At 39.3% G+C, this 16,512-nt stretch overlaps 1 protein-coding gene across 4 annotated transcripts in view; it reads left to right on the top strand.

Annotated features, from left to right (window-relative positions):
* Nucleotides 1-239: 239 nt before the first annotated feature.
* Nucleotides 240-16,512, top strand: part of LOC122076971 (dihydroorotate dehydrogenase (quinone), mitochondrial-like) — a 53,344-nt gene continuing 37,071 nt past the window's right edge. For 2 of the 4 annotated variants that reach the window (XR_006139666.1, XM_042642649.1), the window contains exons 1-4: nucleotides 247-586; nucleotides 716-767; nucleotides 4,166-4,346; nucleotides 5,175-5,257. Coding sequence is in view for 3 of the 4 variants with exons in the window: in XM_042642649.1 (XP_042498583.1) it covers nucleotides 4,212-4,346; nucleotides 5,175-5,257 (218 nt within the window). In the remaining variant the exon portion in view is untranslated. Of the gene's footprint in view, nucleotides 587-715; nucleotides 768-4,165; nucleotides 4,347-5,174; nucleotides 5,258-16,512 lie in introns of all 4 variants that reach the window. The other 2 variants (XM_042642651.1, XM_042642650.1) reach the window with 2 other exon arrangements.

Genomic DNA, 16,512 nt, shown 5'->3' on the forward strand with positions numbered 1-16,512 from the left:
GGGCAAAACACCTTAGGTTCAAAGACATTCTATCAAAAAATGAAAAGAAAAAAATGTTCAATGAGAGAGACTGAGTTTTCATAAGGACACGGTGAATTGAAATCCATTCATTGAGAGAATCTTAGATACACATGAAACATGAGGGTAATTTTGAGAAGGTTGTAAAGCCCTGTAAGAATTTATGAACCCTAAAATGAAGTGGTGAACCGTATGAAGGAAAAGTTCTCTTTTTTTCTCATTAATAAATTCCATCGTGTCATATTCCAGGGCGGTGGAATGCCTCAAATGGCATCAAATCAATTCCGCAATTTGGAAGGTCATCCAAACTCGAGAGTCCAAAGTCGCTCCAAACACGAAACACACCTCCAATTTCGTCAATTCGAACATTCCCTCGTGAGTCCACTTCTAAAAAGCGTCAATGGCTTCGCAGACACCTCATCAATCAACTTCAATTCAAACACTCCCTAGCTAGGTTACAACCTCGCAATCAAGGGTAAATTAGTCATTTGATTCCAAAGACGACTTCGCAGGCCTCTACTTCAACTTCAACTTCTCAACGGACGCTCGTCACCTCCGACAATCTCCGGTAATTTGGTTCCAACATTCTTTCTCCCTCTCTTTGGTTTCTTTGATTTTATCCAAATGAAGCGTAAAGATATGTTTTTGGTTCTCGTTCTTCTCAACTATTATCTGATCATAATTGGTGTTTTTGCAGGTAATATATCACTGCCCAAGGACTACAATCTCTGCAATTTGGGCGCAAAAGGGTATTCTTTTCCATTTCACTGTTTGTTGTATTCATGTCATTTTGAAGATAAACAGTTCCAATTTGTGATTTTTTCTGTTCTTTTGTTCTATACGATGGAAAGCTTGGGTACACGATTTTGTTACATTCTTAAGTTTCTCTCATTTTGGGTTTTCCGTGATTGTTTTAGTTGTCTACATTGGGTCTGGGATTGGACTGGAGGAATTGATTGGGCTGGAGGGATTGTTCTAGTTACAATGTATATATATATATATATATATATTTTTTTTTTTTTTTTTCTTTTGGATTTCTCATCTATTTCTAACAAATAAATCCCAAAATCTCCTTCATTAGTTTGAGCTTACCGATTTTCTAAGAAACTACATTAATCTGTTTCATTTGGATTAATTTAAATTTCTCTTTGTGGCACATTAACTTAATATTTTTAATAGAATAAATTTATTTGGTAGTCTATATTAATATCTCAGAAGTTCAAGTAGTAATTAAGACTGTTTTTATTTTCTAAAGAGTTTGGTAGAAATTTACAAGCTGCTGAACGCTTGTCACCCCACCTTTTCATAAATCCCATGCCATACTCATGACCCTTTACCTGTCTTGAAATGTTTTTTTCCCACCAACAAGCAGCAGCGGTTGAAGAATGTAATCAGAAGAACAGAAGTGAAAGGAATAAACACAATTCTCAGCCTAGCTCTTCACTTGTCCTAAAAGTGCATTATTGCATTGGGCTCTAGCTCTTTTTTCTTGCTGGACTAAATTAAGTCACCTGAGCAATGAGATGAAACTTGTTAAAGAAATGGAAAACCCACTACATTCTGTGTGTCTCTCCCATGGGTTCCACCATTCATGATAACATAAGGTTGCTACCCCTTATGAATTCCACATGTTGTCTATTAATTGCTATGTAAACATCCTGTTCGCCCCATCTCAGCTCTAGTCTCAAGTCATGGTAGTTTGCAATTTCACCAGTATAATTTCTATTTCCAATGGATGGTGTGGCCTTTAAAAGATACGGATAGAGAACCTAATGGAACTGGTGGATATCCGATGATATCTTGATATACAAGCTGCGGCATAGTAACATGGAGAATTGCTGGAAAATGGCCTTAAAATCATACAGATATTTGCTGTGGAAGTAATGGACATAAACTTCTATTAGAATAGTTCTAGGACAACGGAAAACAGAATGACAAAGTTAGGGAAAACATAACAGAAACTGAGAAATTTCAGCTCAGAATGAAGTAGAATTGATTAAGGACTGAAATCAATCAGGATTGATTAAGGTCCGCAAAGTTTTACCAGAATCTGATCACCGGATTGTGAGTTTTAGAAATGTCCTACTGCCATAAGGAATTTAATAAATAGAATCAGATTTGCGGTAATCGACCAGCAGAATAAAAAATCAAGAACAGTGATACAAATCGAATGAGATCTGAAGCTACTGAAGCGAACTCAATCCAACAGAATATAGAACATGCACACAGTAGCAATGCCTAAGAAATAGCAGAGAACAGCACAACCACAGGATATTAAGTTGTAAAGATCTGACCTGAATCTTTGACAGCAGGATGAATAGAAAAATATATAGAAGAATGGAAGATAAGAGGCTAGAATCCACCTAGACCACATTTGCTACAATTGGCAGCAGCTTCTTCCAGAAAACCGAACTCTGTATAATGCTTAAAATCCTTTTTTTTGGGGGTGGGGGAGGGCTGATTGGCCTTATGTGTATTTATTATATGTGATAAGACTCAGTCAGGATTAATTAAGGGCTGGGGTCATCTGCCGGATTGGATAATGAATGAAGAAAACAAAAACAAAACAGACTATACTAGTACAATTGATAACTAATTGGTATGTCCTAATCTGACTCGAGCAACTTAAAATTATAAAGGAAATATGACGAACAGGATTGGAATTAAATAATCCCAATCCATCCTAGCTAATGACAATAATAGCACAAAAAAAAAAAAAAAAGGAATGCTATAAGTCTCCCATGATTTGGACTGGAGAGATTAGGAATCAGAAACTAGACATAATTGGAAACTGCAGGCTGTCAAGATGCTCAAGTTCTGTCAGATTCTGTTGTTAGAGTTGGCTGTCATGCTGTCAGATCTGCTGCCAGATTTTCTGGTCTTCCTTCTCCTCTGGCTCTGCTGGTACCTTGGTTCTGCATCAGAAACAATAGCAATGAGGAGTTTGATTACAGTAGTATCCTCTTCCATGTCTTGATTTATTTCCCCAAAATTTTTCCTGTTTTCCATTTCACTGTTGGGTCTGGGATTGAGCTGGAAGTATTGGTTATCAAATCTGATTTTGATTTCGGATTCCATATTGTAGGTTACTATTTTCCATTTGAGTTTGGCCTGTTTTATCAAAAATAGTTCGACTTTGGATTCCATATTATAATCTGGATTTGTGCAATTAGGTTATACATATGTCTGAGCATTCAAATATCTGCTCAATTTGGGTTTTTGATTACAATTCAATTCTGTTTATTTGTCCAGAATTGGCATGTAGCTATGTTTCTGGTTTTCTGAAATATGAATTACATATATTCAAGCAATTATTTAGCCTTAGAAACTCTTATGCAAATGAATTTACTTCCTAGGTAGGCAATCTGCAAATAGATTAAAGAATTTTACTCATTTGCATATTAAACATTTGGGTCAAACATTTATAAGGGAAATATAGCCAAATCGGACAGAGATCGAAAGAGTGAAGTCACGTCTATTGGCCTGGTCAGCATTTTCCATTAAAAATTTAACTTTGTACTTAGTGAACTTGGCTAGTCTTGTGTGTGACATTTATTTAACTTTCACTAGGCTTACCCTGAATGCCCAGCTCATTGTAATTTATAAATTTAAACCTACCTTTGGCTCGCTCTTCTCTTTGGATACATAGCACTTGTCATGCAAATATTATAGGACATAGGTAATAAATATACATATATATTTTTCTTTTGGGGAATAAATTTACATATTATTGGCACATGTTGTAACGTTTTGGAAAATGTGTTTCAAAAATTTTCGGACTTCTGAAAAATTAGCATATTTTATACCTTGATTCTGTTATTCGTGAAAATTTTCCATGTCATTGCCATATTAAACTTTTGCAATAGATCTAAACCGATGCCGTCCTGTTCCAATCCGAAGTAGCCAAGAAAGGAATCTCTTTGTTCCTTAAAGAGGCCCATCTAGGCTTCAAGCTTGTCTAGTTGTCTGCTCCCTTTACCTGGGTGGCCATGTCCGAGTTCCCATCCTACCCTTTTGCGAGCCCTATTAGCACAAGTGAGAAACAAGTGAGCCACACTCCATTGCTCCCAAAACAGAGAACATAAAAGATCTCGTCTTCTTTCATTCAGAGCGAGAAATCTCACCCCTTTTTTTTTTTTGCTCTCAGAGAAGTGAATTCTATTGAGGAAAATTGAGAAAGGGAGCTCACTTCCATGGCTGCGAGCGCTTCCAGGAATTTTATCAGGGAGGCTTTGTACAGGAAAGTGAATTTCAAAGCTCTTGGTGGATCCAGACGTTTGAGTTTGGCGGCTGGAACTGCTCCAAAAATCCCTCAATCTTCCAAGAAAGTAAAAGTTCTGCTTTTCCTCCCTCTGCCTTTCCCTATCTTTGAATTTTGCGTATTATTTTCCTCTAAAAAGTATGTGCCTTGTCTGATTATGAATTTGCATAGTTCAGTAATGTGTTCTGGAAAGAGGAAAAATTGTTCATTTGGAATGCTATGGGATGCTATAGTGCAGCATGTGTCAGTTGTTCAGTTTTGTTTGTTTGCTGGATTAAAACTGCAAGGTTTGGTTTTATACCGGTTTGTCCACCAGCTAAAATGAGGTGTATTATATATGGAGAAGAAACATTTTGACACATGCAGTATCTTATGTTATGATTTTTTTTATTTTTTATTTTTAATAAAAATATTTTTCTTCTTTATAGAATATTTTGTCGAAGTGCTGAATAGGCAGACATCTCGGCTGGCTTCTCAATATTGGCAGTAGAGCAATATAAGGAGCTTTTTGTCAGTGTTTCCTTTGGAGTTCCCACTACTTTTGGCTAGAGGCTTTAACCATTATATTACTTTGTTGTCAATGGCTTCTTTTGGATGCTTGTCTTAGCTCTGCTTGTGCTCACTCCCTGCAGCATTTATATGGTATTTACTACAAGTGTCTGGTTGCACCTGCCAACTTAGCTAGAATTTGTCCCCTGGAAAAACAGAAAGAATGGAGCTTCATGAAAATTTATTTGAATACATTACCCTTGGTTTTTATGCTGGATAACTTTTTATCTCATTAGACTTACAATCCTGTTTCTAAGATGGGATGAGTCTTCTGTCTGTCAATGCATTTGATGTTGGATAATTTCAGTTCTAAATTTGCTACTTCCAATTATGTTTTGGCTTGTAGGGGAGGTTATTGACTGGGGCTACGATAGGCCTATTAATAGCTGGGGGAGCTTATGTCAGTACTGCAGATGAAGCAACTTTCTGGTACAGCATATAGGATGCTAGAGTAATTTATTTGGTTATTTCCATGAAACACTTATTTGTTGATTGTTGGTTTTGAAACTGCCAGAATGTTTGATCATGAATTGTAAGTCTTTGGGTGTAGCATCATGTTATCTTTCAAAGCTTTAATCTAAACAGATTACATTGAAACCTTTTATGGTTTCTCAAGCTTGTTAATGGTTGAAAAAATATTTGACACTTTTGCTGCCAGATATTAGGAGATCTGAGTTGTTCTTTCTTACTTCAATGACATTTTTTTTTGATAGATCTACTCATAGATTCCTTACCTGTTGTTGACATTGAAGGAATCACATGGATAACAATCTTGTGCAACGTCTTGGAGCCCACCTTTTTTCCCCCTTCCATTTATTGATAAAAGTTCTTAGGTTGTAATATAAGGCTGGATCACAAAGGACCTAGCCCCTGGTAGGATCTTAAACACAATCAATAAATCTCAGATTCAAGTAATAATCACAGCAACCAATCATAACCAAATCTGATATGGCAGAAAAAATAGGTTCTCACAATGGCAGAACTTGTAGCAGATCACACAATGAAATCAATTGAAATATAAAACAGAAAATTAAGAAGAAGGGAAGAAGAAGGAGGGGTAGGGAAGGGCGATAGGGGACTATCTCAGTCCAGGGTTTCTCGCCCACCGCCTCTCACCGCCTTGCCTTTCACAGCCACTGCTTCTCACAGCTTCCAAGCCAAAGCTCTCTTTTTTCTCTTAAAACTCAATCGTCCTTTGTATGCACTAAGGTCCTTAAATATTTAGAGGACTGTAGTAAGTAGTAACCTCTAGAAGAAAGATAGGAGAATAAAAAGTCATCTATGAAGGCCCACACATGGCTGTGGATACCTTATACATCAAGGAAAATAGAAATAGAAACTAAAACTAACTAATAAAGTCCATACGCAAGACAAAAACTAAAATCCTAAATTGTATGTTTACAGCTCGATTCCTTGGGAAGAGAATCTCCATGCAACTGGTATTCAATTTGATCCCATACAGCCGGCTTATGGGGCCCACAAATTGATAAGAATCTTCTTTTTAGTCTTACCGCAAGGAAGTAATCCTAATTTGTAATCCTGATTTCTCTCCTACATGTGAGCTGACATAGACTCCAAAAAAATCTGTTTGAATCTTCTTACGTGAAATCCCATTCCAGCAAGAATTCTCCATGCATATCTCTGGCTGGACCCCTAGAAATCTGCTGAAATATCTCCCTTAATCTGCTGCCCAATAGACTGTTGCTTGATGGATATTTGGCAGAAAACTCGCTAGAATTTTGGGACTAAAAAATACCCATGTCGTGGGCCCAAAACACTGGTTCGTTGGGGGAAACAAACCTGGACAGATTATAATTGATTGATCTACATCAGCTTGTGGCTTTTTATTCTTAGGGAGGATATTGTGAAGGTATTTTGTGGTATATATTTGTGCAAGCTGACAAGTGCGGCATCGTTGGATAACATGCTGAAAATCCCTTTGTAAGTGAGGGCAATAGTACAAATCTGTCACCATAGATTATGTCTTATCTTTGCCAAAGTGTCCACCCATTCCTCCACCATGTAGCTCACAAACCAAGCGCTGCCTCAGAGAAGTATTTGGGATGCAACGTGTTAGCAAAAATAAATAACCATCATGATTGAATACTTGTCATCTGGACCACCTTGCTGTAAATTTTCATAATTTTTGGCAAAATCAGCATCTTGTATGTACTCATCCTTGATGTGTTCGAGTCCTGTGCTTTGTGTGGTAAAGGTATCCATCATAACCACCTTTTGACTAAATGCATTAGCCCTTGGTTTTCTTTTCCAGCCTTATACTTGAGACAAACACAAGTTCTTGTAGATATGCAATTCACTTACATGCCGAGTGCTAATGGACCTTTAGGAATGTAAGTACTTTAGTGCTTTATGATCTGAGTTCAATATGAACTCCTTGCCAATCAAGTAGTGCTTCCAATGCTTGAGTATTTGGGTAACAGCATAGAGTTCCAAATCATAGGTGGAGTACCTCCTTTTAGCATCATTCAACTTTTCGCAGTAGCAGGCAATTAGGTGACCAGCTTGCATATGCACTCCTCCAATCCCAATGTGCGATGCATCAATAGCTACTTCAAACATAAGATCAAAATTTGGTATCTAAGCACCGGAGCCTCTATCATCTTTTGCTTGATCACCTTGAAGGCTTTAGTGGTATCCGGGGTCCATTGGATTGATGTTTTTCCTCATTTCATGCACTCTATGATAGGTGTCATAATAGCACTGAAATTCCGATTGAACCTTCTATAGAACGAGCCTAGGCCATGGAAACTTCGAACTTCCATCAAAGTCTTTGACTCTTTGGTATAGGCTAATCTAGCATGCTCTTTATTTTCTCTGAATCAGCTTCAACTCCTTGAGATGACATGAGAAATCCAAGGAACATAACCTTGGGCAGCATAAAGGAACACTTCTTCAAGTTGATGTAGAGTTTCTCATCACATAACACCCTTATTACACATCTCAAGTGTCCAATATATTTCTCTTGGGCACGGTTGTAAATCAGGATGTCATCAAAATAAACAAGAAGGAACTTGCTGATAAAGGGGCGTAATACCTGAGTCTATCACATGCATGAATGTGCTAGGGGCATTTGTAAGACCAAAGGGCATATCCTTCCATTCATACAACCCATCCTTTGTCTTAAATGTTGTCTTCCATTCGTTGCCTGGGTGGATCCAGATTTGGTGATATCCACTTCTCAAGTCAATTTTCGAAAAGATAGTAGCTCCCGTCAACATGTCCAAGAAAAATATGTATTTTACCATGATTTTATTGATAGCATGGCTGTCTATGCACATACGCCATGTCGCCGTTGATGGGAAGGCCTTAGGGAAGAGAGGGGAAATCAGAACAGCAGGGGGAGGAAGGGATCACACAATTAGATATTGCACAAATCCAACCAGGGAGGGAGGTAAATCGCATAAAGAAGAGGGAGGGGAAGAATCACTCACAACTCTAAGGCTCTCAAACATTAACTTAATTCATCATTCTTCAAATCTGTCCAATTAGAATACATTAGCTCTTTTATATAAAGAGGGCAGACTAGCAGGCATAACCCAGCTAGGAGTTAGACTCCAAGTAGGACTAGACATTACATAATAGGAGTTGGACTCCAAATAGGACTAGAATAGAACTCCAACATGGAGTAGGTAACTAACTAGTCATTCATTAATAGGAAAACCTGAAAACCTAAACTGACTAAAAAATGAAATAACAAAGGGGAAAGACTTAAAACAAGACTCTAACTATGCTAATGACTTAAATCCCGTTTTCTTACTTTCTATCCATATTTTAGGTCCATTAAAGTGGCCCATTACAAGGAAAACCCATGGGATCAATGGCCCAACACATACATATCCCAACCCAAGGCTTATTTGCAATAAAATAAGCCCATTAAGTGACTTATCTACATCAATTACCCTGATGTTGAAAAAAACTCGTCCACGAGTTTTGTAGAACGAGAGAATCAACACCAATCAATCAATATCCATCTTTGCCTATATGAAGTCACCATCAAAACATGATCGAATGCTATGAAATCCACGATGCGAGGTTCATAGGTGACGTAGTGACTTGGAAAAATAAAATCGATCGGTTCACTGAAAAGATCAACCGATTTAAATATTTTCACAAGTTGATCTTCAAATTCCAACGGTGTCATCTTATCCTATACCACTGGTGGTTCATCTTCTGGTTCGTCTACCTGTTGTTCAACAGTTGAGATCACATAATTGAAGGTAGAGTGTGCTAGGGATTTGAAGTCTATGCAATGTCGTTGAGCTTCATCGAGCTTCTCTATTATCAATTGCATTTGTTGACGGATATCCAATAAAAGTCTAGATCCATCGGCCAACTTTGCTTCTCTTTTTTTCTTTTTTTTTGGAATCGAAGTGAGGGAAAAAGGGAGGGTTTAGGGAATGGGAAAGGGAATAGGGAGAGAAATGGAGTTGTGTGGGAGATGGAAGGGCTACTGTGGGAGGTGAAGGGAGTTGTGTTTCAGTAGAGCAAGGAATCCTTCAGCTCTGATACCAAATTGATGGGAGGGCCTAGGGGAAGAGAGGGAAAATTAGAATAGTAGGGGGAGGAAGGGATCACACAATTAGATATTGCACTAATCCAACCAGGGAGGGAGAGAAATCGCATAAAGAAGGGGGAGGGAAAGAATCACTCACAGTCCTAAGGCTCTCAAACATTAACTCAATTCATCATTCTTCAAATTTGCCCAATTAAAGTACATTAGCTCCTCTATATAAAGAGGGTAGACTAGTAGTCATAACCTAACTAGGAGTTAGACTCCAAGTAAGACTAGACATTACATAATAGGAGTTGGACTCTAAATAGGACTAGACTAGAACTCCAATATGGAGTAGGTAACTAACTAGTCATTCACTAATAGGGAAACCTAAACTGACTAAAATCTAAAATAACAAAGGAGATAGACTCAAAACATGACTCTTACAAAGCTAATGACTCGAATCCCATTTTCCTACTTTCTAACCATATTTTAGGCCTATTAAAGTGGCCCATTACAAAGAAAACCCATATGATCAAAGGCCCAACAAATACATAATCCAACCCAAGACTTATTTGCAATAAAATAAGCCCATTAAGTGACTTACCTACATCAGCCGTGATCCATCTTTTTTTGGTGTCAACAAGGCTGGCGATGTAACGAACTCATGCTCTCCACAATAAATCCCTTTTCTAAAAGGTCATCCACTTGTCTCTTGAGCTTGGTATGCTCGCTAGGGCTGAGACAGCAGGTGGGCTTATTAGGTAAGATTGATGCGGGCACTAGATTAATAGCATACTGAATGTCTCTCATTAGTGGTAACTCATCGGGCACCAAATTTGAAAATCAGCATGTCACTCCTAAATAGACTTAGGATGTGTCACTTCTTTGGTGGGTTCAACCTCCTTTGTCACAAGTTCTAATATCAGTTCGGTCTCCTCACTTGTAGCCATAAATTCACGATGAGGTAGAGCTTGCGACTTCTTCTCAGACTGCTGTCCTTTACTCATACTAGCTTTATTGGACTGTTTCTTTGTTGGAATGGTCTCCTTGGATGGTGTCTTTTTTAGAATATGTGTACTAGGGGTACATTAAGAATGTTTTATGTTAAGTTGTCCTTATATGTAATTTCTTATTTTTTTTATTTCTCCTTTATCTCCCTAAGGGAGGAATATGTAATTTCCTAAACATATTTGAATCTAATTTGGGTGAGATGAGCACTATGCTCATTCACGATTTTTCCTCCTACCGTGTCGTCTCTTCTTTCTTCTTCTCTCCTTCTTCTACCTTTCTCTCTTCCACTTTCTTCCCTCATCTCCAACCTTGATACTTCTTATTTCTAACTTGGTATCAGAGTCATACAAAGGTTTGAGAGTCGACTAATCTTTTCTGGTTCCATTATTTAAGTCTCTCTTGGAACCCTAAAAGAAAGAGGGGTTCATTAGAGACTAATGGAGTTGTGAACACAAGTTGAAGACACTTGGAGGCATAGTTTAAAGTATCGGTCCGTATCAGCCCTTACTGATACGATACTGACCAATACAATACATGAAATTTTCCCTTTTGTATCGATACGTATCTTACGATACACACTGATACACATCGATACGCACCGATACACACCGATACACACCGATACTCACAGATATGTACCGATACTCTGTGAAAAATTCAAAATCGAAGTGAAATGTACTTATCGGTGTGTATTGGTATGTATCGACCGATACATACCGATACGTATTGATACGGTCATAAAATGGCCAAAATGGGTAATTTAAAAAAAAAACACAATTTTTTAAGGTGTTTTTGTTCCAAAGTTGCTGCCATTTTTCTCTCTAACTAAAGTGAAAATCAAGGTTGGGAACAAGGATTTTACATTTATGGGACAACTACAAACCTTGGATTCTTAGTGCGATACTCTCAATTTAATGTTTATGCATAATACATGTTATATATAACTTTTTTTAACTATTTTTTTTTGTAAAAGTGTAAAAAAAAAGTGTTTCTTATCCATTTATGTGCGTATCTTTAGCGTATCTCCTATACGATACGATACGATACCCTCCGATGCGTATCTTAATTTTGGCCAACCGATACGGCGACCGATACCGATACTTTAATCCTTGCTTGGAGGGAGATTTGAAGGCTACAAATACAGATTGGAGCTCACACAAAGAGGAGAAGCCCATTCAACCATTATTGCCCCTGCCAGTTTCGATTCCTTTTTTCTCTCCCATCCTTGCTTGGTTAGGTGAGTGGGATAGCTTAAAGGAATCGCCCAGGGGTCTAGATTTGACTCCCCAGGCCTTGCTTCTGATTTTTTTGTCCTGTTGGAGTACTACTCCATTCTCCATTTGCTGCCAGGTATCGCTTGGTTCTGTTTTTTCCGGTTTTATGGTTTGAAATGGATAGTAGATTGTGTTTTTTGGTTGTGTTTTCTAGATGTTCTCTCTCTTATGATGCTTGTATGTGGTTGTTTGATGAAGCTCCATAGTTGAAGTGGTTTTTTATTGGCTTTGCCTCTAGTCTCCATGGTTTACTAGCTTGCCTTTTGTTTTTGAGTTCCGAGAAGAAGACTTTTTTTTGGGGCTGGTGTTCCCCTTTGCTTTGGATTTCCCCTTAAAGTGTTGTTTAGGGGCATCTTTACATTATGTTTGATCTCACGGAACCTTTGGAAACTATATCTGGTGGGTCGAGTAGTACCAACCCCAGTTCGATTGTATTTGACAATCCTAACACCTAGATTTCTCTTGTGAAGTTGGATAGTACCAACTACTTGGATTGATCACATTCTGTGAAGCTATCCCTGTGGAGTAAAGGGAAGCTAGGATATATTACTGGGGCTATCAAGGCTGTCACTGTCGCTGTTGCAGACCCTGGGTACCAGAAATGGGAAACTGCAAACTCCACTGTGATGACCTAGCTGCTTTTCTCCATGAAACCTGAGATAGGTAGGAGATTTATACGAAAGGAAACCGATAAGGATATTTGGGATAGTGTCTCTAGGACCTATGACAGGGTAGGTGACTCTGTGAAGGTCTACCAGCTTCTTCAGCAAGCACTCCCCATGAAGCAGGGGACTAAGTCCATTTCTAACTACTATAACACTGTTATCGGACTCTGGGAGGAGTATGGCCATTACCCAGATCTTCATTTGACCAATCCCGATGATGAAGCCAAGGTCTATAGATCTCTTGAAAAACAACGCGTTCTGATACTCCTAGGTGGGCTGAATTCAGAATATGAGCAAGTTCGAATACAGATTTTGGGCCGGTCACCCCTACCTACACTTGATGAGGTGTGTAGCTACCTTCTGAGTGAGGAAACCAGGAGAGGTGCCATGGATTCTACACGTTCACTTAAGCGCTCTGCTCTTTCCTCCACTTCTCACAGAGAATGGCGTGGAGGCGGCCTAGGTTAAGGGACCTCTTGTGGAGATGACAGGGATAGACGATAGTGTGATCATTGTGGAAAACCTGGACATACTCGAGATAGGTGTTAGGTTCTTCATGGCCGTCCTAGTACACGTGGATCTTCTGGCACACGTGGTGGCCACAGAGGTGGGGCTATAGCCCATGCTACTATGACAGAGACTGATACTAGAGACACCTCCTCACAGGAAGATACCAGCTTTTTCTCCAGGATGATATTGCAGTGCTTCACCGGTTCATGTCTCAGCTTGATAGCCCGTTTACCTCACAGGATGCCTCAGCTTCTGCTATGCATGTTACCACCACTGCACCTTCCATAACTCCATCGTGGGTCATTGACTCTGGTGCCATTGACCACATGACCGGTACATCCCATTACTATGACTCCTACTCCATTTGCTCTGGTAAGGATAAGGTCTGAGTAGCTGATGATACTTTCTCCTCTATCTCTGGTAAAGGTAGTATTCCCATTACATCTTCCATTTCACTTGCTTCTGTTCTTCATGTCCCTAATCTTACCTTGAACCTATTGTCTGTGAGCACTTTAACTAAAACTCTGAATTGTTGTATCACTTTTTTTCCTTCTCATTGCATATTTCAGGATTTGGGGATGAAGAGGATTATTGGCAGTGGACGTGAGGAGGGAGGCCTATACCGTCTTGAGCCGCAGTTACCTTTTTTGCCTACCCTATAGTCTTATGCATGTGGCAGTAGTGATGTTAGCTCTATAGACTCTGTGTTGCTTTGGCATCAACATTTGGGACATCCATCTTTGTTGTTATGGGGAAACACTTACCTCATTTGTTTACATCTTTTTCTTCTACTCATGTATTTCATTGTGAACCATGTACTTTTACTAAATATTGTCATTCATCTTATCCCTATCATGGTAATAGATCTGTTGTTCCTTTTCATATTGTGCATACTGATGTTTGGAGAACTTGTCCTACAACCTCCTTGTTTGGCCACCGCTATTTTGTTTCCTTTGTGGATGATTTTTCTCGTTGTACTTGGACCATTCTTATGAAGCATAAGAGTGATGTTTATGATGCCTTCAAAAACTTCTATCAAATGGTCCATACCCAGTTTGAAACCAGGATCATAATTGTCTGGTCTGATAAAGGGGGGAGTACATATATGGTGGTTTGCAAGACTTTTTTACTGACAATGGTATTATCCAGTAGCTTGCTTGCATTGATACACCCCAATAGAATGGGGTAGCTGAGAGGAAAAATCGCCATTTGTTAGAAGTTGGTAGATGTCTATTATTTGGTATGCATATTCCTAAAACTTTTTGGTTTGAAACTGTTCTTGCTGCAACTTTCCTTATTAATCGCATGCCTACCAAGATTCTTGGGTCTCAAAACCCAATTGCACTCCTATCTCTTCAGTCTCCTACTTTCACTCTTCCCCGAAAGGTGTTTGGTTGCATTTGTTATGTGCATGTTAACAAATCCTCCCGCACCAAACTCGATCCCAAGGCTTTAAAATGCCTCTTCCTTGGGTATTCCTCCACCACTAAAGGGTACAAGTGTTATCACCCATCATCTCGCAAGAGATTTCTTTCCAAAGATGTCACATTTCTTGAGTTTGTCCCTTAATTTGCACCTCATCAACATCCTCTTTAGGGGGAAAATGGAAATGAAGGTGAAAAGGCTGCTGATGCCATTCCATTTCTTACCCCATTGCCTCTTACTCCTTTTTTCCTTTGATATTGGTAAACCTAAAGAGATAGATGATGTTGCTACTGTGGATGAACCTTGTACTGAGAAGGCACCGGTTATTGTGTACACAAGAAGGATAAAGAAGACCTGCCAAGAGTCCTCTTTGAATCCACATCATGAGTTTCTTCTTCCTCAGTCAGGTAGCATCTCCTCTCCTCAATTGGAGGAGCTCCCTATTGCTGTTCGTAAGTGTAAGAGAGACTGTACTAACCCCATAGCCCAATTTATTTCCTATGATGCTCTTTCTCCTACAGATGTTGCCTTTACAATTGCTCTTTCTTCTGCTTTCATTCCCAAAACTGTTACTGAGGCCATGTCAGACCCCAAGTGGAAACATGCCATGTCAGAGGAAATGATGGCCCTTGAGAAGAACTGTACCTGAAAACTGGTTGACCTTCCCAAGGGGAGAATCCTAGTTGGATGCAAATGGGTCTATATAATCAAGTACCGATCAGATGGTGCTATTGAGAGGTTCAAGGCAAGATTGGTGGCCAAAGGGTACAGTCAAGTGTATGGAATTGATTATTAGGAGACCTTTGCTCCTGTGGCCAAACATAACTCTATAAGAGTTCTTTTATCTGTGGCAGCAAACAGAGATTGGCCCTTATATCAGTTAGATGTGAAGAATGCCTTCCTCCATGGAGATTTAGAGGAGGAAGTGTATATGCAGTCTCCTCCTGGCTTCAAGTTTCTAGGAGCCGAGGGGAAGGTGTGTCTCCTAAAGAAGGCACTTTATGGTCTAAAGCAGTCACCAAAGGCTTGGTTTGAGAGGTTCAGACAGGCCATTCTAAAAAATGGATACTCCTAGAGTCAAGCAGATCACACATTATTTACTCGGAGAGGTAATGGCATCATCACAACTCTGATTGTGTATGTTGATGATATTGTGGTGACTGGAGATGATGATGAGGAGATGACTAGGCTGAAAGCTTATCTGGCTAAACACTTTGAGATCAAGGATCTAGGACACTTGAAATATTTCTTGAGTATTGAAGTGTCAATATCTCAGAAGGGAATAAATGTATGCCAGAGAAAATTTGTTCTAGATCTGTTGAAGGAAACAGGAATGCTGGGATGTAAACCAGCAAGTTCTCCTATTGAGTAAAATCACAAGCTAGGAGAAGGTTGTGGCCCTTCCCTTGTTGATGCAGGGAAATACCCGAGGCTAGTGGGGAAGCTGATTTATCTGTCTCTGACACACCCAGACATTTCATATGCAGTGGGAGTTATGAGCCAGTTTATGCATGCACCCAAGAGTGAGCACTTGGATGCTGTGTATCGTATCCTCAGATACTTGAAGTCCTCTTTAGGAAAAGGCCTTTTGTATGCCAGGAACAATCACTTGAGGATTGAAGGCTATTCCGATGCTGATTGGGCTGGCTCCATTTCTGATAGGCGATCCACATCTGGGTATTGCAAATTTGTGGGTGGCAACTTGGTTACATGGAGAAGTAAGAAACAACCGATTGTAGCTAGATCTAGTGCAGAGGCTGAGTACAGAGCAATGACTCATGCTGTTTGTGAGCTCACTTGGCCGCATTAGTTGGTCCTCGAGTTGGGGTATGACACTGAAGGACCTATGAGACTTTACTGTGATAACAAAGCAGCAATAAGCATTGCTCACAACCCAGTGCAACATGATAGAACAAAGCACATTGAAGTAAACCGGCATTTCATCAAGGAAAAGATTGATTCCGGTAATATTTGCACACCCTTTGTGAGGACAGGTGATCAATTGGTGGATATCTTCACCAAAGGTCTCATTCCTCACCAGTTCAGTACCCTCTTATGCAAGCTGGGAATGCATGACATTTATTCTCTAGCTTGAGGGGGAGTGTTAGAATATGTGTATTAGGGGTACATTAGGAATGTTTTATGTTAAGTTGTCCTTACATGTAATTTCTTATTTTTCTTATTTCTCCTTTTTCTCCCTAAGGGAGGAATATGTAATTTCCTAAACATATTTGAATCTAATTTGGGTGAGATGAGCACTATGCTCATTCACGATTTTTCCTC

The sequence above is a fragment of the Macadamia integrifolia genome, chromosome 4 (genome assembly GCF_013358625.1).
Source record: "Macadamia integrifolia cultivar HAES 741 chromosome 4, SCU_Mint_v3, whole genome shotgun sequence".
NCBI lineage: Eukaryota > Viridiplantae > Streptophyta > Magnoliopsida > Proteales > Proteaceae > Macadamia > Macadamia integrifolia.